This window comes from Bombina bombina, chromosome 2, assembly GCF_027579735.1.
Source record: "Bombina bombina isolate aBomBom1 chromosome 2, aBomBom1.pri, whole genome shotgun sequence".
Classification (NCBI taxonomy): domain Eukaryota; kingdom Metazoa; phylum Chordata; class Amphibia; order Anura; family Bombinatoridae; genus Bombina; species Bombina bombina.
In genome coordinates, this window is record NC_069500.1 from 688,221,932 (window position 1) to 688,247,901 (window position 25,970).

Below are 25,970 nucleotides of genomic sequence, written 5' to 3' on the forward strand. Positions count from 1 at the left end.
GAGCCTTAACGCTGCTTTTTCACTCATTCCGCAAGACTGTTCTTGTCTCTCCTCCATAGAGAGTTCATCAGTAACATTCTGTAACCAAATCAAATAGCTGGTTTAGGCAATATGCAGTATTTTGAAAACATAGTTGTGGTTTATGGCGTCTCTGACAAGGAACATTTTTGATCCAAATCATGCACTCAAGCGTAAAAACTCCAAACTTTAATGAAAAATGTTTAAAAATAAAAAATAGACATGCAAAGGTACCAATCTGATGTGTTTCACTCTAAAAAGGGAATAGTCATAGATAATTAAATCCTCGGCACCTCTGCTATATAAAGGGGCATTAACCAATCTGAAGCCAAGTTTCAAATTACATTTTTTTAACCCATAACTGGGAATGACAATGTGGCATCAGGCTTCTCTAAACCCAATCTCATAAGGACAATGTTCAACACAAAATGGAGAGCCATTTAATGTTCCTTTAGGATTCCATTCCGAATGTATAAATAAAATATGAACTGTTTTATAAGGACAGGTAAGTTACAGAGGGAATCATAACATTTTTATTAGCTTTTCAAAACTTTATGCAAAAAAGAAGCTGCTGCTAATTTAAAATTCAGAGCAAATTTTATTGCATTGTCTTTTATTATTGGTTTATTATGCAATTCTACTGTCTTTTAAGGTTGGTACCCAGGCACTGATGATGGAAAGTGCTGTGATGTGACAATATATTCAAAAGGGATTTGATGCTATATAGAGAAAGCAAGCAAAATATCCCAAGAGGCTGACGTCATTGTTTAAAGGCAGTATCGCTTAGAGGCGGTTAACTGTACATCTCAATGGGTGACAATGTTGGCGAAATATTCCAAGCAGCATCAGCACCAACATTGTTGATGTAAAGTAAAGAATCCCTTTTAAATAGACCACAAAGCCTAATAAAATATTACTATGTACCCCTAAACTGCCAATACTCCACCGCAATAAACTCCCTACTCTGCTTAAAGGGACAGTCTAGTCAAAATTAAAATTTCACGATTCAGATAGGGAATGCAATTTTAAACAATGTTCCATTTCACTTTTATCATCAAATTTGCTTTGTTCACTTGGTATTATTTGTTGAAAGCTAAACCTAGGTAGGCTCATATGCTAATTTCTAAAACCTTGAAGGCTGCCCCTTATTTCAATGCATTTGGCAGTTTTTCACAGCAAGAGGGGGCGTAAGTTCATGTGTACCATACAGAAAACATTGTTACCACGCCCGTGGAGAGGGCACTGATTGGCTAAATAAGGGGGCAGTCTGCAAAGGCTTAGATACAAGGTAATCACAGAGGTAAAAAGTATATTAATATAACCGTGTTGGTTTTGCAAAACTTGGAAATGGGTAATAAAGGGATTAGCTATCTTTTTAAGCAATAACAATTCTGAAGTAGACTGTCCCTTTAAACCCTACACTGCTAATGACCCACTCCAATAAATTCTCTCCTCTGCTTATATATATATTCCTAGGGCAGCCTTGCAGGTTAGGTATAGGGTTTAAGCTATATTTGTCTGGCCACCTTTTCAGTGGTGAGATTTTCCAGTCTGAGACAGGCAGTGTAGGATTAGTCATAGTAAGGTTAGTTATGTATTATTTGAAGCGTTCCTACATAAAAACTGTTTTTGTTTCAGTGAGCACACTGTCTATGCTGTAAAGCAACACTTCAAACATGACCCGCCCCCCCCTCCCCCCACACACACACTGACATCACTACTCGCCGGCACTTCGCAGGTCGCCCCGTTTTAAATAAAATATAGAAGTTTTGAATATCAGGCCCCAGTGAGCTGTGTGCTCAGGAGTATTGCTGTTTATTTAGTATTCACCCTTTTTGTTGGTTTATGCTTGTTTGGAAGGGATTAACTAAGCAAGGTACAGTCAAGGTATTGAATTATAAATTGGGATTTTTTTTGAGTGAAGGTCCAATACATTCTTGCACCCACATAGCTAGGATATTTGGCTAACCCCAGTTCCCCAAAAATAGATAGCATCAACTTAGAAGTGGATAAATCTGAAATATGTTAACTTGATTCCAATATACATTGAACTGAGAAGGACAGAAAATCATATTATTTTGCTCTTTTGCATAGTACATTCGTTTTTAACAGAGTAGACTATTTCTTGGCACACATGCATTTTCTTCCCTAAAAATTGCTTTATGAAATCACAAAGGTCATTTGTGATGATAGCATTTGAGGTCTACAAACTAAAGTTTTTAGACCTCTAACTTGTAATTTTGGATCTTTAAAAATTACATTCCATTTCCATTACATACCCTAAAATTAATGACATTATAAGTAAAAATGTATAAGAAATTAATACTGATTTAATGATCTTCATCTTTCTCCCTGCTAGTATTATTTTATATTCTCTTAAGATGCTATATGTGCTTGAATAGCTTGCTCAACTACGGACTAGCTTACGAATGGCATGCTAGCCGTTGCGCACGGGCAAAAAGGGGTTTAATGTGGCTCTTTGCATGGGTCGGGGAAGTAGTGTACGTATTAGAAGTTAAAAGTAAACACTTTCACTCAAGCACAATTGAATTGTATGCGCAGAGGGATAGCGCATCTTCAGAGCTCTGGTTAACTGTTAAGCTCAACTAAAAAGTTGCACGAAACACATAAAAAATACATGTAAAACTATAGTTACACTCATATTAACATTATCTAATAAAAAAACATTAAAAAATTTGCATGAAAAAGTTACAAGGGCTCAAAGATATGAGGTCTCAGGTGTTAGAAAAAAAAAATGCCTGCAAAGGGATTTAACATAGAAATACATACATGCACATGTCTAAATATGTATGTGCATGCATATATATATAAAAAACGGCAAAAAAGGAAGGTCCCAAAACGAAGGTGCATATATATAAAATCTTCAATCCTTTATTGTAACATTGTAAAAACAGCAATTCTCCGTAAAACAAACAAATGTGTTCAGGCCACATCGTCTTACGCGTTTCAGCTATTACAGCCGTACTCATAGACATAATCTGTGTCTGACTAAAACCATTCTTATGTATCACACACAATTAGAAAACACCTGAACATCATTAGTGTTTTAACTCCTAGTGATACTCATATATCATACTATTTGGTAACATGTTGTATCCATTTGCTATTACTTTCAGCAATTGCAAAAAGTATCCAAAATATAGAAAACGCTGTTATACTGACAATGAGCATGTATTAAATAGTGCTATGTCTATTTCTCTAAGACTTATGCAATTATAACAGATATTTCATAATTATTCTTATTTCTTCGCATATTAATAAAAATATAATGCTGGTAAAAAACCTTGCCAATTTGAATTGATTATTTTACATGGTGTTTTGTTTATGTCTTCTACATCTCTATTCTGCAAAAATGAAAACCTGTAACTCTTTATACCTAAAATACATAAATGATATATCATCATATTCCCATAGTATAGTATATTTCTATTTACTGACCCTTATCTTAGAATATTCGTACAACTTGATACTTCATTTAAAGTTATATCGATCTATATAAATGTTAACATATTTTGTTATGATTTTATCATTTTTAATAATTAATTAAATCAAATCTTGATTTCAATCCAAGTGGGATTCTAGTATTCATTGTGAATATCCAGTATATTTCTTGTTTATTTAATTTCTGTTCAATGTCCCCTTTACATTTTTGTAAATATTTTATTATATCTTTTCATGTGACAACACTGAAGAAATGACACTTTGCTACAATGTAATGTAGTGAGTGTACAGTCTGTATAACAGTGTAAAATTGCTGTCCCATCAAAATAACTCAACACACAGCCATTGATGTCTAAACCGTTGGCAACAAAAGTGAGTACACCCCTAAGTGGAAATGTCCAAATTGGGCCCAAAGTGTCAATATTTTGAGTGGCCACTATTATTTTCCAGCACTGCCTTAACCCTCTTGGGCATGGAGTTCACCAGAGCTTTACAGGTTGACACTGGAGTCCTCTTCCACTCCTCCATGCGCTCCCCAACCTTCCATTTGAGGATGCCCCACAGTTGCTCAATAGGGTTTAGGTCTGGAGACATACTTGGCCAGTCCATCACCTTTACTCTCAGCTTCTTTAGCAAGGCAGTGGTTGTCTTGGAGGTGTGTTTGGGGTCATTATCATGTTGGAATACTGCCCAGTCTCCGAAGGGAGGGGATCATGCTCTGCTTCAGTATGTCACAGTACCTGTTGGCATTCATGGTTCCTTCAATGAACTTTAGCTCCCCAGTGCTGGCAGCACTCATGCAGGCCCAGACCATGACACTCCTACCACCATGTTTGACTGTAGGCAAGACACAATTGTCTTTGTACACCTCACCTGGTTGCCGTCACACACGCTTGACACCATCTGAACCAAATAAGTTTATCTTGGTCTCATCGGACCACAGGACATGGTTCCAGTAATCCATGTCCTTAGTCTGCTTGTCTTAAGCAAACTGTTTGCAGGCTTTTTTGTGCATCATCTTTAGAAGAGGCTTCCTTCTGGGACGACAGCCATGCAGACCAATTTGATGCAGTGTGCGGCGTATGGTCTGAGCACTGACAAGCTGACCCCCCACCCCTTCAACCTCTGCAGCAATGCTGGCAGCACTCATACATATATTTCCCAAAGACAATCTCTGGATATGACGCTGAGCAGGCGCACTCAACTTCTTTGGTCGACCATGGCGAGGCCTGTTCTGAGTGGAACCTGTCCTGTGAAACCGCTGTATGGTCTTGCCCACTGTGCTGCAGCTCAGGTTCAGAGTCTTGGCAATCTTCTTATAGCCTAGGCCATCTTTATGTAGAGCAACAATTCTTTTTTCAAGATCTTTGCCATGAGGTGCCATGTTAAAGTTCCAGTGACCAGTATGATAGACCAGTATGATAGAGTGTGAGAGCGATAACACCAAATTTAACACACCTGCTCCCCATTCACACCTGAGACCTTGAGTCACATGACACTGGGAAAGGAAAATGGCTATTTGTGCCCAATTTTGACATTTCCACTTAGAGATGTACTCACTTTTGTTGCCAACGGTTGTGTGTTGAGTTATTTTGAGGGGACAGCAAATTTACACTATTATACTCACTACTTTGCATTGTAGAAAAGTGTAATTTGTTTCAGTGTTGTCACATGAAAAGATAAAATAAAATATTTACAAAAATGTGAGGGGTGTACTCACTTTTGTGAGATACTGTATATCAGATATTTAAGTTCATTGGAGCCCTTTGCAGTCAAGTAGCTGAAAACATAAAAAAAATCATATTTATGCAATATTCATATTTAATAAAGTGTTGAACTGTGTATTACATATACAAACATATGTATGAATGTATGTGTAATGTTTTTAACTTAAATTTAAATTCAACACCATATTATCTAACCAAATGAAGAACTCCACTACTTGAGAGGAGGTTAAGAGCATGTTCAGCTTTGCGCTTGATTGAAGACAATATGAGTTTTCATTGCGGCGCAATATATATCTATTATGTGAGGCATTTAGTACACCCATGCTATCCAACATCTAGATGTTAGGGTGCCTTAGATTTTCCCTCAAGTGCTAATAAAAAGCATATGGCCAAAAGTATGTGGGCACCATTACTCATTACTGAGTTCAGGTATTTCAGCCACACCCATTGCTAACATGTGCACAAAATCTAGTACATAGCCATGAAATCTCCATAGACAGTACATATTGAAGAGCTCAGTGACTTCAATAGTGGCATTATCATAGGATGCTCACTTTGCCCCATTGTGAAATTTCTGCCTTACTAGAACTATATGGGCTATTATAAAGTTGTATTCCACACAAACTCATAGAGTGGGGCTACCAAGTGCTGAAGCATGCAGTGCATAAAAATCACCTGTCATCTGTTGCTTCACTCACTACAAAGTTCTTATCTTCCTTGGAAGCAACATTGGGAACTTCATTAAATGGTTTCCTTGGACAAGAAGGTCTACCCAAGTCTCACATCAACATGTGCAATACCAAGTATGAGCTGGAGTAGTGTAAGGCACTACATAACTGGACTCTGGAGCAGTAGAAATGTATTCTCTGGAGGTATTACGCTTCACTATCCAGCAGTCTGGTGGAAAAATCTAGTCTATAATTAAGGCTGACTGAGCAGACACCTGGTTTGCTGAGATCATGGAGTCTTAGTTTTTTATTATATTTGTTCCTGATATTAAAGAATCTACAATTTGATTTATATTGTGTCTTGAGGATTGCTGTTTTTTTCCGCTTGCTAGTTGGAAAAATCTAGGTCTGGAAGTTGCTATGAGAACTACCTACCCGAATTCATAGAACCTACTGTAACGTTTGGTGGAGGAGGGATAATGGTCTGGGGCAGTATTTTACAGGATTCCTAGGTTCCTTAAAGGCCATAATAATGTTATAGGATACAAAGACATTTTAGACAATTGGGTGCTTTCAAATTTTTTTCTATAGTTTTAGGAAGGCCCTTTCCTGTTCCATCATAACTGTGGCCCTTTGCACAAAATGAGGTCTAGGAAAACATGAGTTGATGGGTTTCGTGTGGAGGAACTCAAGTGGCCTGCACAGAGGCCTGAACATATTTTTGGTTAAATTGGAATGCCAAATGTGAGATAGACATTCTCATCCAACATCAATACCTGGCTTTAGCAAACGCTCTTTTTACTAAATGGGACTACAAAGGCAGGAAGGCAAATTCATATTAATGTCCATGGTTTTGGAATGAAATGCCCAACAAGTTCATATAGGTGTGAAGGTCAGGTGTCCACATACTTTTGACCATATAGTGTACTTCCAACATGTAATATGAGCACAAAAAAGCTCTATTGATTTAACTTGAGTAATATTAGCACACAATGGCCTCTAGTTATCAAGCCGTCAACTCGCAAATACGCTGGAATTCCGCAGCGTATTTGTGGCGAGGCTGATTCGCCTTAGTTATCAAGCCCTACTGCCCGGCAAAAGTAGAATATAATGACGTAACCTACGATCCGCCGGACTCAGTCCGACACAGATCGATGGTTACGTCACTACAGATGTTCCGAACGCAAGTTCAGCACTACTTTTGGTAGTTATCAAACTACTACCAGGTACGCTCGCCACTATTCCGGGCCAGCGTACCTGGATTTCAATCTGCCGCCCTGGAGGCGGCGGATCCCATAGGAATCAATGGGAGTCTGACCATAGCGAAAGCTCATGTTCGCTGCTGCCCGATATCCCATTGATTTCTATGGGAGATGTCTGCACTTAACACCCTAACATGTACCCCGTGTCTAAACACCCCTAATCTGCCCCCCCCTACACCGCCGCAAAGAAATAAACTTATTAACCCTTAAACCGCCGCTCCCGGACCCCGCCGCAACTATAATAAACATGTTAACCCGTAAACCGCTGCTCCCGGACCCCGCCGCGACTATAATAAACATGTTAACCCCTAAACCGCCACTCTGGGACCCCGCAGTCACCTACATTATACATATTAACCTCTAATCTGCTGCCCCAAATACCGCCGCCACCTACATAAACTTATTAACCCATATCCTGCGGATCCCAGACCCCGCCGCAACGAAATAAATTATTTAACCCCTAAACCACCGCTCCCGGACCCCGCCGCCACCTATATTAAAGTTATTAACCCCTATCCTGCCCCCCCTATACCGCCGCCACCTATATTAAAATTATTAACCCCTAAACCTAAGTCTAACACTAACCCTAACCCCCCTAACTTAAATATTATTTTAATAAATCTAAATAATATTACTCGTATTAACTAAATTAATCCTATTTAAAACTAAATACTTACCTGTAAAATAAACCCTAAGATAGCTACAATATAACTAATAATTATATTGTAGCTATTTTAGGATTTATTTTTATTTTACAGGCAACTTTGTATTTATTTTAACTAGGTACAATAATTATTAAATAGTTATTAACTATTTAATAACTACCTAGCTAAAATACTAACAAAATTACCTGTAAAATAAATCCTAACCTAAGTTACAATTAAACCTAACACTACACCATCATTAAATGAATTAAATAAATTAACTACAATTACCTAAAATTAAATTAAATTAAATAAACTAAACTATGGTACAAAAAACAAACAAACACTAAATTACAGAAAATAAAAAAGAATTACAAGAAGTTTAAACTAATTACACCTAATCTAAGCCCCCTAATAAAATAATAAAGCCCACAAAATAAAAAAATGCCCTATCCTATTCTAAATTACAAAGTAACCAGCTCTTTTACCAGCCCTTAAAAGGGCTTTTTGCAGGGAATTGCCCCAAAGTAATCAGCTCTTTTACCTGTAAAAAAAATACAACCCCCCCAACATTAAAACCCACCACCCACATACCCCTACTCTAACCCACCCAAACCCCCCTTAAAAAAACCTAACACTAACCCCCTGAAGATCACCCTACCTTGAGCCGGCTTCACCCAACCGGGCCGAAATCTTCATCCAAGTGGCGCAGAAGAGGTCCTCCATCCAGCAGAAGTCTTCATTCAAGCGGCGTCTTCAATCTTCATCCATCCAGAGAGGAGCGGAGCCATCTTCCAAGGAGCCGACGCAGAGCCATCCTCTTCAACCGACGACTGAGCGACGAATGAAGGTTCCTTTAAGGGACATCATCCAAGATGGCGTCCCTAAAATTCCGATTGGCTGATAGGATTCTATCAGCCAATCGGAATTAAGGTAGGAAAAATCTGATTGGCTGATTCAATCAGCCAATCAGATTGAAGTTCAATCCGATTGGCTGATCCAATCAGCCAATCGGATTGAGCTTGCATTCTATTGGCTGATCGGAAGAGCCACATAGTTATAGTCAGCTTCAGAGCAGCAATGCCAGTGAATTGATTAAACAAAAGATTAACTTTTCTTCCTGCAAAGAATAAGGATACCTCAGAATATTTGTCTTTATATGTTATTATAAGTGTACAAAATAATCTAGGAAGCTATGTTCATTTTAGTTTCACTCTCTCACACCTTAGATCACAAACTGCTGCCTCATCCAAAATGGTAGCACACATGGATCAATATTTGGTTTTCTTCCAATCAGCCAATAGGATTTTTTCTACCTTAATTCCAATTGGCGGATAGAATTCTATCAGCCAATCGGAATCTAAGAGATCTTGGATGACGTCACTTAAAGAGATATTCATTCCGAAGAAGCCGTCGTTTGAAGAGGATGCTCCGCGCCGGATGTCTTGAAGATGGAGCTGCTCCGTGTCGGAAGGATGAAGATAGAAGATGCCATCTGGATGAAGACTTCTGCCCGTCTGGAGGACCACTTCTGCCCATCTGGAGGACCACTTCTGCCGGCTTTGTTGAGGACATCTTGCCGATTGGATGAAGACTTTTCCCGGTAAGTGAATCTTCAGGGGTTAGTGTTAGGATTTTTTAAGGGTGTATTGGGTGAGTTTGTTTTTTAGGTTAGGGCTTTGGGCAGCAATAGAGCTAAATACCCTTTTAAGGGCAATGCCCATCCAAATGCCCTTTTCAGGGCAATGGGGAGCTTAGGTTTTTTTAGTTAGGCTTTTATTTGGGGGGTTGGTTGTGTGGGTGGTGGGTTTTACTGTTGGGGGGGTTGTTTGTATTTTTTTTTACAGGTAAAAGAGCTGATTTCTTTGGGGCAATGCCCCGCAAAAGGCCCTTTTAAGGGCTATTGGTAGTTTAGTTTAGGCTAGGGTTTTTTTTATTTTGGGGGGGCTTTTTTTATTTTGATAGAGCTATTAGATTAGGTGTTATTAGTTTAAAGATCTGTCATTTGTTTTTTATTTTCTGTAATTTAGTGTTGTTTTTTTTTGTAATTTAGCTAATTTAATTTAATTTATTTAATTGTATTTTAATGTAGGGAATGTATTTAATTGTAGTGTAGTGTTAGGTGTTATTGTAACATAGGTTAGGTTTTATTTTACAGGTAAATTTGTATATATTTTAGCTAGGTAGTTATTAAATAGTTAATAACTATTTAGTAACTATTCTACCTAGTTAAAATAAATATAAACTTGCCTGTAAACTAAAAATAAACCCTAAGCTAGATACAATGTAACTATTAGTTATATTGTAGCTATCTTTGGGTTTATTTTACAGGTATTTAGTTTTAAATAGGAATAATTTAGGTAATGATAGGAATTTTATTTAGATGTATTTAAATTATATTTAAGTTAGGGGGTGTTAGGGTAAGACAGGTTTAGGGGTTAATAAATTTAGAATAGTGGCGGCGATGTTGGGGGCGGCAGATTATGTGTTAATAAATGTAGGTAGGTTGCAGCGACATTGGGGAGGGAGATTAGGGGTTCATAAATATAATGTAGGTGTCGGCGATTTTGGGGGCAGCAGATAAGGGGTTCATAAGTATAATGTAGGTGGCGGCGATGTCTGGAGCGGCAGATTAGGGGTTAATAAATATAATGTAGCTGTCTGCAATATTGGGGCGGCAGATTAGGGGTTAATAAGTGTAAGATTAGGGGTGTTTAGACTCGGGGTTCATGTTAGGGTGTTAGGTGTAAACATAAAATGTGTTTCCCCATAGGAATCAATGGGGCTGTGTTACTGAGTTTTACGCTGCTTTTTGGCAGGTGTTAGACTTTTTCTCAGCCGGCTCCCCCCATTGATATTTATGGGGAAATCGTGCACGAGCACGTTACACCAGCTCACCTCTGACTTAAGCAGCGCTGGTATTGGAGTGCAGTGTGGAGCTCAATTTTGCTCTACGCTCACTTCTTGCCTGTTAATGCCGGGTTTGTAAAAACCTGTAATACCAGGGCTGTAGGAAATACAAAGAGTCAGTTCCACAGCACCTTAAATAAAAAAATAAAAAAATACACCTGAACCTTTATTTAAAGGCTTATCCAGCCAATCACTGGTTACCTCCATATAACTCTTCCCACCTCACAATGTATTTACTTTACAATGCCCTCTAGTGGATAATGGAGATTTATATTTAAATAGTATATATTTGGATAATAGGTGTACTAGCATTTTTGTGTCTATGCATACACAATCAAATTTTTATCATAAAATCACACAATTGATAAAATACACATATCAATACAAAATATGCAAATAAATTATATACATAAATTCATAAAAAAATACAAAAATAAATAAATAGATAAATACAGAAACTATGTGGCTGTCTATCTTAAGTAATATACAAAGGATAATCTGAACCTATATTTGATCTTTTTTAATATAGACTAATATTTTGTTGTTACTATATATAATAGACCATTTTTCAATATACCTAGAGGAAGACAGATAGGTCCAACTCTCTATTTAGACCATTTGGATACAAGGATTCCAACTTATGGATCCAATATGCTTCCTTTTGCTTAAGGATACACTCCCTGTCACCTCCTCCCCTAGGTATATCAACGTGGTCAATGATCTGACATCTTATTTGATTGATTTGATGTCCATTTTCCAAAAAATGGCTAGCTACAGGGGCTTGAAGGTCACCAGTTCTAATGTTTGACTTATGCTGATTAAGTCTTTCTCTCATCCTACGGGTTGTTTCCCCTATATAAATCTTAGAACAGGGACATTTTATCATATATATTACAAAAGTAGAATTACAAGTGTAATGAGATTTTAACTTGAATTTATGTCCACTTCGCGGGTGTACAAATTCTTTGCCTTTAATTATTGAATGGCAAATTACGTTTGCTGTCCAAAGTTGATGAATAAAGGACGTTTTATTTAAGGTGCTGTGGAACTGACTCTTTGTACTTCACATGTTGAGCTAGTGGTCGCTAGCTAATCCTACGTGCACTTGGCTAACCGGCCACATACTTGTTTGCTGGGTCTTCCTAATTTGTTTGTTACAGCGCTGTAGGAAAGTGAGCGGTGAGAATAAACTGCACAGTAGCACCGCACAGCTCATAATGCAAGACTTGTAATCTACCCGTTTATTTGTTCCATTAAGGATTAGATTATAATTAGAGTGCTATTTGACGCTCTCGCTTGAACGTTAACTGCGCTAGAAGTAAGCTTTTTTTGTGTCGGGTTGTGCTTGTTTTACAAGTTGAAAGTAAAAAGTTATCACTCGTGTGCTAACCCGACAGGTGTAAAAAAACAAACTTAGAATATCCTGCATGTGATAACCTATTTCCCCATAGAAGCCAATAAAGCAACCTACTTGCGCCCAACACTGATTGCATTTTCTCAAGTGCGCTAAGCTGACATATTGAATATTTCAATTTCCACTGTTCTTCGCATTGCAGAATATGTTCTATTTATTTATAAATACATATTTCTACATATATCTGATGTTTTTTTCCGTACAATATATATCTATACCTGTATAAATAGATGATTATATACAGTATATAAATATATATATAAATATAAATATATATAAATATATCTATTTATAAGTACACAGAACATATTCTGCTATGTGCGGAACATTAGAATGTGAAATATTTACAGTAAATGCACGGTATAACACTTTATTGAATATAAATATTGCATAAATATGATTTTACATTATAGGGGTTACAATGCCCTTATACTGTATATATGTCTGTATATGTGTACATATGTATGTGTTTATATGTATATATATGTCTGTAAATATCTATATATATATATATATATATATATATATATATATATATATATACAGTATATACGTACACATATAAATACATAAATACAAATGTACTCACACACATATACATACATATTTAATGATATATATGTATGTAACTCTATGTTAAAGCCTTTTGCCTGCTTTTTTTTTCTAACACCTCATATCTTTGAACCCTTATAACTTTTTTTTTTTAATAATTTTTATTGGATGGTGTTATTATGAGTGTAACTGTACTTGTAATGTATTTTTGATGTGTTTTGTGACACTTTTTGTTTTGTGAAACAGTTAACTAGAGAATGGAGGATGTTCTAACCCGACGCTCGTTAACTTCAATTGTGCTCAAGTGATCGCATTTACTTTTAACTTGTAATATGACTGAAAAACTTGACGCGCATAAACACCCATAATAATCCCCTTACCACTCACGTGTAACTGTTAGCTCTCCACTTGTAATCTAGTCCTAAATATTTATGATAATTACACCATCATATATTAATTTTGTGACTTTGAATGCATACTTTTTACTTGAATGTTTAATTTTTCTATTTGAATTATTTTATCAAAAAAGATGTAATTGCAAATTTGTGATTAGTTTAAAAAGTTAGTCTGTTTTTTCAAATATTGAGTCTCATATAATTACATAGAATTTATTAGAAGGCATAAATACATAACATTTAAAGTAGCAAAATGCAATATTCTCATAATTATTGCCACTAACATATTGAGAGCAGCATGAGTCTAAGGGAATCATTTTTTTAGATTCAGTCTTTAGATGTTATGTTGTACAAACTTATAGTGAATGTAAGATTCAAATATTGATTTTCATAGACAGAGACTGAAATTTGAATTAAATTAAAAAGAGAAATGTAACATTCTGTTCATTGAAAAACATGAAGAGTGGCAGAAAATGTAAATAAAGGCAATTAACCTAATTTTTCATAAACCTAGAGAAAAGAGCAGATTCATCTCCAACTTATTTAAAGGAAAATCACATCATTATTTAATAGTAATAAAAAAGAGTCTTACCTCCATTCTACAGGCAATGGACATAGCCCAGCACCAAACAACCAGCATTGGGAGAGAAATAAAAAAAAAATTAGTATACATGCATCCATCAGTGTTGCAGTCAGCTCTCTTATATAGTATATTCTTCTGAACAAATAATATTACAAGTTAGTAACATTTCCTGTTGCTTACCACAGTGGTCCAGTTGGCTCAGTTTTAACAGGTGTTTGGGCATTAAAAGTTCAAGGGGGGATGGTGAGCTTTGCCATTTATGAAGTGTGAAACATTGAAGAAATGCCAAGCTTAATATTTGTTATGCAGTATTTCATTAAAAATATTTCAATATGCAACTGGTTTTAAGCTGTACACCTCAACCTATTATAAATCATAACACACTTTCTTCCTGCATAGTTTTGAAAATTGATATAGGAATAATATATATTCTATACTGTATGTAGGAGTTTTCAGCTATATAAATGTACTTGTCCATAGTTCCAAGAATCTGAATCCATGGCTGAAATTCCTTACTAGGAAGTGATTACTTATAACCCAACTGTTGTTATAAAATACATAATACAAAAGTCATACTAGAAATGTGCATTACTTTAGCAGAATTATATCAATATTTATATTACCAGAACCCTGAAATTAGCTCAAATGAATATGTGGTTTGAACCACTGTAGTTGATATTTCCAAGCAAAATATTTATCTATATATCTATTTGTTCTCCTGAAAATGTTAGTATAATGAGCAGTGTTGTACATATGGAAATCTAAGGATGAATACTGACTAGAATTCTAAGATTATAAGTAATGTTGAGTAAATTCTCATTATATAATATTCCATTTACAATAGTAATGCCCAGTCTAGAGAGTCAAACAGTGGCATATACATTATTTATCTAGAACTTTGTTTATATCTAAGGACATATTTTACAGTACATATTTTTCACCTTTAGATTGTAAGCTTTAGAGCCTTTCAAACAGTAGCTCACTTTGTATAAAAGTGCATCTACTACTGATTGCAGGTCTCTCTTCCCTTTTGTGGAAATCTTCACTGAAACTTTTTGCATTGTTTGTTAAAGAATTTCGCATATAACTTACCCTCATATAGCTTGTCATAGTAACTCTGTACCTTAATGCATGTAATTTACTATGTTTAGCGCTGTGTTAAATGTTGGCTCTTTATAAATAAATGTTAATAATAATAATTGTTTCTTGTTTACATCACTTTCTAAAATCTGAGTAGCAACCCTCCTAACTAAAAAAACAAAAATAACAATTGTGATGTATGGTGCCTGATGATCCAAAGTTCTCAGATGAGTATGGTGAGGTCTCCCAAAAAATGTAGAAACTCAAATTTTACCTTGAGAGATGTTTATCTGACTACACAGGGTTCTGTATGTGAAGGAGAGATTCTTACATTACAATATACGTTCTAAAAAAAATCCAAAGATTTAGAATGATTTCTCTCCATGCGGGTGAGCTTTTGATCATTGGACCCATGGAAAGTTGAACACCTCTGGTATCACTACAGAAATAAATAAGTATTTTAGCAATCATATTATTTTTGCAGTAAGTTGCCTAACTCTTTAGCACATAGGTCTAATCAATGTAAGTTGATAGAATATTAATGTCATAATACCAGACCAAAAGGTATTACGTTTAACAACTTTGGAACAGTGACATGATCATGTCAGGACTAGAACCAATAGCTCGGACACAAACAGATAATCGGCCAATTAACCATATAAACCATAACAACAGGTTAGCCACCAAATAATATATGCTGATCAAAATAAATGAAAGAATTTGCCTAAAAATGAAGCATTCAGCATTAGTATTACAGCTTTACTTTTATTTATTTTTAAATTGTAATTTTAAGACACTGACAAAGACTAAAAAATAGCCTGAAATAAAAGCATATTTGTTATTAAAATCTTAAGGCACAATCATTACATTTGCCAAATAGACACTAATATCTCACACATATTAAAACAAACTTTGAAAAACAGTATTTGAACACATATTTCAAATGTCTTGAAGCATTTTTTAAATACTCTTTAATTTGCAAAACAAAACTGAGCTTAAATGAGTGTAAGTACATACAACACTCAGGCTTGTGCAGAGTGCGCGTGATATACATCAATTTACTCTCCCAGAAAATATTTTATTCTCATCCATAACTAATCAGTAAGCTCATGATTTTTCAGATCAAAATGCCTCAAATTAGTTTTTCCAACCTGTGTTTAAGGATTTTAAAGGTTTTAATGTAGAAATTTATAGATTTTTCGATAAAGAGAAAAAATAATCTGAAAAAATAAGCTAAATTACGAGTGAAGCAGTAATTATCGCTGGTATTATTAATTCATTTAAGATTTAGTTTGTTCCATTAAGGGCCAAATTTCAAGTGGAGTGTTATTTGATGCTCTCGATTAAGTGTTAACCTTTGCTAGAAGTATTTTTGTTGTGGGCGTCGTATACTGCTTGTGTTAAAAGTTGAAAGCAAAATGTTTTCACTCGCATGCTTACCCAATGAGCGTAAAAAGCAGAACTTTGAATATAGCGATAACGTATTCTAGCATAGACTACAATTGAGTGCAAAAAGTGGAAAAAAAACTAACATCCTACTTGCACGTAAACCCAATCGTGTTTAACTGTGTGCTAACCCGACAATGTTCTTCACATAGCAGAATATGTTATTTTCATTTATAAATACATATATCTATATATATTAGTCAAAAAGGAAAACTCCCAAAAGCGTAAATAATTGTGGCCATAGAAGACTAAGTTATAGCAAACAGTGTAGGCTGAGGTTAAGCACTATGCACAAGCACCTTAAGTAAAACCATTGAGGACATTTTTATTCAATATACATTAAAAAGTCACACAAAGTCTATACAGACACAAACTCACGGATAGGTGAAAGACAAGGGGAGGAGTGACGTCATCTGACGCGTTTCACGCCATTTCAATGTATATTGAATAAAAATGTCCTCAATGGTTTTACTTAAGGTGCTTGTGCATAGTGCTTAACCTCAGCCTACACTGTTTACTATAACTTTGTATTCTATGGCCACAATTATTTACACTTTTGGGAGTTTTCCTTTTTGACTAATGTGTTTAGAGCGGTTTGCTCAAAGTGGATTTCCTCACGCTGTGTGTTGATCTCCGGATGCACATCCTGCTTCATGCTGTATGGACGACAGCGTTCAAACTCCAAAGCTAAGTACAAGTTAACCCGTACCTCCCCACTAACCAATATTTCTTATATCTATATATACATGATGGCATTTTTTGTAAAATATAGAGCTATACATTATATATTTATTTAAAAATACTTAGAAAATATTCCCCTATGTGAAGAAATTTGGAATGAGATCCATTTACACTAAATACATAGTTCATCAGTTTATTAAATATGAATACTGCATAAATATGATTGCATTTTGCACATCATGGTCGGGTTAGCGCACATGAAAATGTAGGATTCTTAAGGCGCGTTATTGAAATATTACATATAAAATATTTTAAAACATTTATTTAAATTATTAAAAATTAATAATTAATATAAAATATTCTGTCAAATATTCTTAATAATCCATAGAAAAAAAATAATATATATATATATATATATATATATATATATTACAGTACGTACATACATATTAAGACATATGTATGTATCTCTATGTTAAAGCCCTTTGTCTGCCTTTTTATTTCACACCTTTAACACCTGAGACCTTCTATCTTTGAGCCCTTATACCTTTTTATTGCAATATTTTTAATAATTTTTATCAGATAGTGTTATTATGAGTGTAACTTTACTTTTTAATGTATTTTGATGTTTTTGTGACACTTTTTTTTTAGCGTAACAGTTAAACAGAGCTTTGAGGTCTCAATAACTAATGCACGTTAAATTAAATTGCGCTTGAGTGAACGAGTTTTCTTTAAACTTGTAATACATGCGCTACTTCCTACATGCACAAACACCCGTAATAAACCACTTTTTGCTCTTGCATAACAGTCAGTGCGCTGCTTTTAATCTGGCCCTTTGAATATATAACACCTTTAAACAAATCCTTTCAAATTCTTTGCATTGCACTGAACAATGAAATACTAAGATAAACTGGACCAGCAGAATGAGGATGAGTGGGCTGGTCAGTTAGTAAGATTGGCTAAGTAGCCTGGAAAGCAGGTGTATTTTTTCATTGATTTAGTTTTTGTTAATCAACAGCCATTATCAGTTGTTAGCATTGCTGTTGTGAGGAAATAGAGAATGAATATTGTGGGAGTTATCAAGCTCGGCTGTGCTTAACTAGGTAAGACTGTGATAGTTTTGTAACAATAAAAAAATATATAATATAGAATAAGAATTTAGGAAGAGTGAAATAAAGGCCAATATTGTGATTTAGGTGGGTTAAAGACACAAGATTACGTACTTTTTAGAACCAATCAAATTACATTTTTATTTCCTTGGTCTTGAAACTAAACAAAAATAAAAAGTTATAAGCAAATCAATATGAACAAAATAAATTCAAACTTAAAAATCTGGGGCCACTAATCAGGTATTTTCAATGTTCACAGTTACTATTTAATAAGACAAGATAGTAGATTTGTGGTATGGAGAGAAAACTATTTACATATATTTAATAATAAATATTCCCTTTTTTATGATACAGTGATTTTGTCTGGTTGGTGAGTACAGTTAAAAAGAGGTTACATTTCTATAGTCCTTAAAAATACCAGTATTGTTCTAGCTTGCACATCACTCTGAAATATTGGGGTGTAGTGTTTTTCTGGTCTATCTGTGGAAAGGTTAGATATATTTGCTATTGCACTATCCACTTACAGAACAGAAGAATAAGAGGAGAGTGGAAAATTGGACAGCTTTCAGAGAGACTGTGCGATCTCTGCCTGCTTGACTTGCACCTCGATTTTGGCGACTTACATTTGTGAGTTAGCTACATTTTCAAGATAGATTTGGAATTAAAAAAATGGTATACACTATGTGGCACCCACTTTTGACTTTTTTTTCAGGTTTATTTATGTATATTAAATAGATGGTTTTGTGCTTTGAAACCACAACCTATTAAATGGGTTGAACTCGCAGGTTAAATCAACATTAAATCATCATTTTATTACAAATCTCTCCAACACCCCACTGGGAGTATAATTTCTTCTGCTGGCTGTGTTTACACAGCTTGTCAATAGCCTACACTTGAGTATATAAACCTTAAGTACAGGTTAGGATACCACAGGCTATTTTAAATGCTGATATGAAGGCAAAGGATCTATTTAATATGGTCCATCAAGTAAAATTGATAATTGGAAATAAAGAATAGGGGAGCTAAAATTTTGGGTAAACTGTCCCTTTAAGCCATAGAGCTGGAAGAACAAATCAGTTAGAAAAATAGCCTACTTTTTTTTTAAACACAGAACTACTATACTAAAACACATATGCTAATATATTTGTTGTTGTTTTATTTTATGATACACAAGTTATGTAATAATGTGTTAAAGGACCATTTAATACAGCAGAATTAAAATATAATGCAATAGCACTCTGAATTTTCATTGAGCATTAGAATTGTTCTTAAAATTTTCAAAATTCCCTTCCATTTAGCTGTATAGTTGCAATATTACTGAAAGGGAAAAGGGAGCTATTTGAAGCAACGAAAAAATATGTGTTTGAATGTTTGTAAAATATATTTTATTTAAACACACTACACATACAAACATAGAGCACAAATACAAGTACATACAACATTTCACACACATATATGTTTGTGTAATATGCTATTTAAAAATTGATAATAATTTTTGAAACATTTTCATAAAATAGAAAGAAGAATATATATAACCTAGCTCTGAGCATGATATTAATTTAGATTTCCCTAACGGCAGTGTAAAAGACAGCCAACAGCAAATTTGTCCTATATTTGAATTGTTTACATGACTTTTTGTTTCTTTAAACTTGTAAAAACTCATAATTCTGCACATTTATCATGCTTAGCAATTAACTATGAGTGCCCAGGCATCAAGTGATTAAAGGAAAGAGAGATATGAGTTAATACAGAAGCCAGAGTAAACAAAGGTAAAGCCCATACACATATTATCAGGGCATGGGCACTTTCCTACGTTCATCATTAAGGGAAGTCATGTCTGTAAAAGATGGAAGAGTGATGTAGAAAATATGAACCAGAGAATTCTGAATATACATTCATGAAGTGCATGAATACTACTGCATACTACTTGAGCTTTTTTTGTTTTGTAAGAGTAAAATGTCTGTGGTTCCTATTAAGTTCCTCTTGGTCTTAGGTTGCACTGTGTGTGTACAATCTAAGGCTCATAGGACACCATGCAATTATCCCTATGCTTAAAAGCCACTCTTTTTACTAAATCATCTTCCAATGGTTGAGGGAAAGGAAATTGACCCCTGGCAGCTAACTCTCAGAGCTATTTTATTGACAAGCTTGCAAACCATGGCAAAAATTGCTCCCAAGTAATCCATGAGAAGCTCATATAGTGCATGAAAATTTCAACAGGGTAACAAATATCTTATCAATGTTTCCCCACACCTCAGTCCTTGAAGCAATACCCTTTGGTAAAGTGTTTAAGGCCTTCTCTAGGCCTTATGAACCTACTGACATCTGCCTATCTGGGCTTTAAACATTATAGGTTAACCATTTATTGCAATCCAGCACTGATCTGGCCACTCGCTCACAATTTGGTCTGCTCCTGCCCCTCAACTTTTCACTTTGGTAAAGCCTTTGCAACATACTGTATCCCCCCCTACATTCTCTGTCTCACACCCCAGCCTCACCAGCCAGCCAAATCTCTCTCACATCTCTCCTTAATACTGACTTGACAAGTTCCCACTTATTGTCTGAACCCCTCTCAATTTATTCATTCTCCCATGACAGTTACTTGAGGGAAGCTGAAAGCTATAGGGGGCATGTTAGTGAAGTTTGGGGTGTAGATAGAGAAGCAGGAATCCCTTGGAATTCATTGACACATTGGAGGTTCAACCATATACTCATTTTGTGGTGGTTTAAAAAAACACTTCATATTTAAAAAAGATGAAAGGGGCAAAAAACGGTAAATAAATGCTAGTCAATATACAAAGTAAATAGTTAATTTCTATAAAATAAGTAGTGCCACCGTCTTAAAACCTTGGTTTTGATTACAAAATCTCTTCTGTTGAAGACAAAATGAGATTAAGTCAGGGAGTGCCTCCCACTAGGCCACCAATGATCCCCAGCCTGTAAACAGCGTTTTAATGGCGATCTCCCTACATGACCAAAAGGGCTTGCCATGGTCCTGCAAGCTGCGATGTGCATGATGAACAATAGCTTGTCATGCACATTGAAGGGGTTAAATGAGGAATATAATTTTTCTGACAAATATCAATAGTTACTTCAGTTTGTCAGCACCCTCTATCATGTGACAGCAGCCAGCCAATAAAAGACTCATATACATTTACACTGAACTTTTGCACATGCTCATTTGTAGCTAGTGCCACAGAAAGTGTGCATATAAAAAGGCTGTGCACAATCTGATAATGGAAGTAAATAGTAAAGTCTCTCAAAGCTGAATCGTGAACGTTTAATTTTGACATTAATTTATCTTTAAGCCTGCAGGTACCAATAAATCATAGATAAGACCCCTAGAATAGATAACATGTAGTCTTGGTACACAACTATAAATAACTGATTACTTCTCATTGTCATTCTAAGAGGGCTCAGTTCAGTTTGAAAATGACATCTAGGTCCTTGGCAAATCTATTTTTTTAAAAGAACAGCAAGGGTCTTGGCACATATATTTTTATGTTTTTAGGCACAGTTTAGTGTGGGGCAATACGCCTCAGTTTAGATCACAGGAGTTCCAATAATTTTTTCTATTTATATTTCTTCAGTAGTACTAGAATTTCAGTATACATCACAAGATGGTGCTATACCATCCAAACACAAATGGCCAAGATGGACTCTCTATAAAGGCATTGAAGCCACCACAGAGTTAATTGTGGATAGTCAGCCATCTAGTAATTCCACCTTTCATTTTAATACAGCACTAAACCATGTCACAACTTGAAATGTGTGCATTCCTAATGTGTTACTGTTTGGTGGCTTACTCAAGCTATATCTGCTTTACTGCTGTTTACAAAAGTATGTTTTGAGCCAGGAAAATCAAAATGTGCCCTCTGAGCATCATGTCATTAGAGACCCTCTAACCTCAAGCGGTAGAATCAACTATTACTATCCAAATTCTTGGATTGATGATGTACATTGTCAGGCTGCACTTGTAATCATATGAACTTCTCTGAAGGTGTGAGTGCAAACTGCCTAAAGGTTGAACAAGACTTTGGCATCTATTTATCAAGCTGTCAACCGCAAATACGCTAGAATTCCACAGCGTATTTGTGGCGAGCCTGATTCCCCTTAGATATCAAACCCTACAGACCGGCAAAAGTAGAATTTAATGACGTAACATACAATCCGCTGGACTCAGTCCGACACAGATCGATGCTTACGTCACTACAGATGTTCCGAACGCAAATTCGGCACAATCTGACTACTTTTGCTAGTTATCAAATATCTACCAGGTACGCTCGCCACTATTCCGGCCCAGCGTACCTGGTTTTCAATCCGCCGCCCTGGAGGCAGCGGATGCCATAGGAATCAATGGGAGTCTGAAAGCAGCGAAAGCTCATGTTCGCTGCTGCCCGATATCCCATTGATTCCTATGGGAATGTTTACACTTAACACCCTAACATGTACCCCGAGTCTAAACACCCCTAATCTGCCCCCCCTACACCGCCGCCACCTTCATTATACTTATTAACCCCTAATCTGCCCGCCCTACACTGTCGCCTCCTACATTATACTTATTAACCCCTAATCTGCCGTCTCTACACTGCCGCCACCTAAATAAAGTTATTAACCCCTATCCCGCTGCTCCCGGACCCCACCGCAACTAAATAAACTTATTAACCCCTAAACCACCGCTCCTGGAGCCCACTGCCACCTACATTATACTTATTAACCCCTTATCTGCTGTCCCTACACCGCCACACCTACATTATACTTATTAACCCCTAATCTGCTGCCCCTACACCGCCGCCACCTACATTATACTTATTAACCCCTAATCTGCCACCCCCTACACCGCCGCCACCTACATTATATTTATTAACCCCTAATCTGCCCCCCTACACCGCCTCCACCTACCTACATTTATTAACCCCTAATCTGCCACCCCCAACGTCGCCGCCACTATATTAAAGTTATTAACCCCTAAACCTAAGTCCCCCTAACTTAAATATAATTTAAATAAATCTAAATAAATATTCCTATCATTAAATAAATTATTCCTATTTAAAACTAAATACTTACCTATAAAATAAACTCTAAGCTAAATACAATATAACTAATAGTTACTTTGTAGCTAGCTTAGGGTTTATTTTTATTTTACAGGCAAGTTTGTATTTATTTTTATTAGGTACACTAGTTATTAAATAGTTATTAACTATAATTAATAATTTCCTAGTTAAAATAAATACAAATATACCTGTAAAATAAAACCTAACCTAAGTTACAATTACACCTAACTCTACACTATAATTAAATAAATTCCCTAAACTAAATGCAATTAAATACAATTAAATAAAATTATCTAAAGTATAAAAAACCCCACTAAATTACAGAAAATAATAAACAAATTACAAGATTTTTAAACTAATTACACCTAATCTAATCCCCCTAACAAAATAAAAAAGCCCCCCAAAATAAAAAAAGCCCTACCCTACACTAAATTACAAATAGACCTTAAAAGGGCCGTTTGCAGGGCATTGCCAACAAAGTAATCAGCTCTTTTACCTGTAAAAAAAAATTACTAACCCCCCCGAACATTAAAACCCAGCACCCACACAACCAACCCTACTCTAAAACCCACCCAATCCCCCCTTAAAAAAACCTAACACTAACCCCTTGAAGATCACCCTACTGTGAGAAGTGTTCACCCAACCAGGCCGAAGTCCTCAACAAAGCCGTCAGAAGCGGTCCTCTAGATGGGCAGAAGTGGTCCTCCAGATGGGCAGAAGTCTTCATCCAGACGGCATCTTCTATCTTCATCCATCCGGCGAGGAGCGGCTCCATCTTCAAGACATCCGCCGCGTAGCATCCTCTTCTGACGACAACTTCTTCAACAATGACGGTTCCTTTAAGTGACGTCATCCAAGATGGCGTCCCTTCAATTCCGATTGGCTGATAGAATTCTATCAGCCAATCAGAATTAAGGTAGAAAAAATCCTATTGGCTGATGCAATCAGCCAATAGGATTAAACTCGCATTCTATTGGCTGATTGGAACAGCCAATAGAATGCAAGCTCAATCCTATTGGCTGATTGGATCAGCCAATAGGATTGAACTTCAATCCTATTGGCTGATTGCATCAGCCAATAGGATTTTTCCTACCTTAATTCTGATTGGCTGATAGAATTCTATCAGCCAATTGGAATTGAAGGGACGCCATCTTGGATGACGTCACTTAAAGGAACTGTCATTTTTAATAAGTATAATGTAGGTGGCGGTGGACTCCGGGAGCGGCGGTTTAGGGGTTAAACACTTTATTTAGTTGTGGCGGGGTCCGTGAGCAGCGGTTTAGGGGTTAATACATTTATTAGAGTTGCGGTGAGCTCCGGGAGCGGCGGTTTAGGGGTTAAACACTTTATTCAGATGCGGTGGGCTCCGGGAGCGGCGGTATAGGGGGTAAAACAGTATAGTATAGTGTGGGTGTTTAGTGACAGGGTACCAAGAGAGCTGTGAAAAAGCTGAAGAGCAGCGAGATTGATGACTCTTAGTTAACAACAGTCCGCTTCTCATTGCCCCGTACTTGGTGCGCGGCTTTTTGACAGCTTTTTTGATAATTTTGGAGAACGTATTCAGGTCCGCCGCAGCGATGTTAGGCGATCTTAGGCGAGCGTATTGGTGCCGTCGAATGCAAGTGACGGCTTGATAAATAGATGCCTTTGACTTTACTTTGTTTCTAAAATTTTAGATGTGATATTTGAAAAGCCACAATATTTTAAAATATATAATTAGAATTAACCCGCTTGGAGCTGCACAGTTTATTTTATGCTATTTTGATTGGCTAGATTTTGATGCTGATATGAGAATAGTAGATCATATGTAAGCACTAAGTAGTATGATTGAGTTTTTGGCATGACTAGTGAGGGATTCTATATGCTGGGAAAAGTTATGCTTCTAGGGCCTTTATTCTCTTGAGGACTAAAGGAACATTCAATAAGAGGGATGCCACACACAGCTATCACGTGGGCACCACTATGTATGACTGTATTAATTATACAATTATTAAAATTGTAGTAGCTTCCAAAATCTTGTAGTTGTTGTGATTTTGCAGATAAGAATTCACTTTGTCTGCTTCTGATTGGTCATCATCAAAGAAATCTATGAGCCTTTAAAATCTTAGGTTCAATAGTTATACTGCCTAACACGTGATTACCAGAAAAATAAATCTGATACTCTAAGGGTTGTGATAAAAATGCAAATTTATTCAGACAAAACTACAATTAAAAAATATTATTAGTCTGAAGATTATCAGCAGGAGGCTCAAGTACTGCTAAACGCAAAGGAGCCTAGTTCATGTGTTAATTTCAATACATTGTTTGTGAGTTAGTTTCTTTTCTTTTTTCTTTTTTTTTAAATAATTTTTATTGGATTTTTGCATTTTCTGTTTTAACACAATAAACAGGAGAAGGGAAAAAAAAGAAAATCTGTACAATTTTTACAATCCAACAATGAGCATTAACAGTGCAATATCATGGTAAAAAATTTTTTGACAATAGAGTGTTTACTGTTATTTTCAACAGGTATTATTATTATTATTATTCTTTATTTATAAAGCGCCAACATATTCCGCAGCGCTGCCCATGGGTACAAGAATAACAGTACAATGGAGACAGGTATAACTAATCCTGTCACAAATAAGATAGACATAAATGTGATAGTTCAAAATCCCAAGTTAACAGGAAAGGTAGGTTGGTTTATTCATAATAGGTTTTTGTATGTTACTCAGTAAGATATGAGGATATAGAAAGATGTATCCAACAGTACCTACAAAATGTTGTTTTGTATGAGATTTAGTAAAGAAATAGGTTTTACTCTGTCGAATACATTTAGGTTGTGTGTGTAAAAATGAAAAGGAAGGGTAGGAGAGAGGGGGAGAACAAAAAGGGGGGGATGTTATTCGCCAATACTCTAACTTCCACATTTCGGTGTTAAAGGTAAGGTAAAGTTGTTCATATAACTAAACGCCATTGTGTAAAA

General features: G+C 35.9%; 1 protein-coding gene across 1 annotated transcript in view; it reads right to left on the reverse strand.

Annotated features, from left to right (window-relative positions):
- The window catches only part of MUSK (muscle associated receptor tyrosine kinase), a 329,242-nt gene that overhangs the window by 157,432 nt on the left and 145,840 nt on the right, over window positions 1-25,970 (reverse strand). The window contains exon 8 of the mRNA XM_053700005.1: window positions 13,645-13,651. Within this exon, the coding sequence (XP_053555980.1) occupies window positions 13,645-13,651 (7 nt within the window). The remainder of the gene's footprint in view (window positions 1-13,644; window positions 13,652-25,970) is intronic.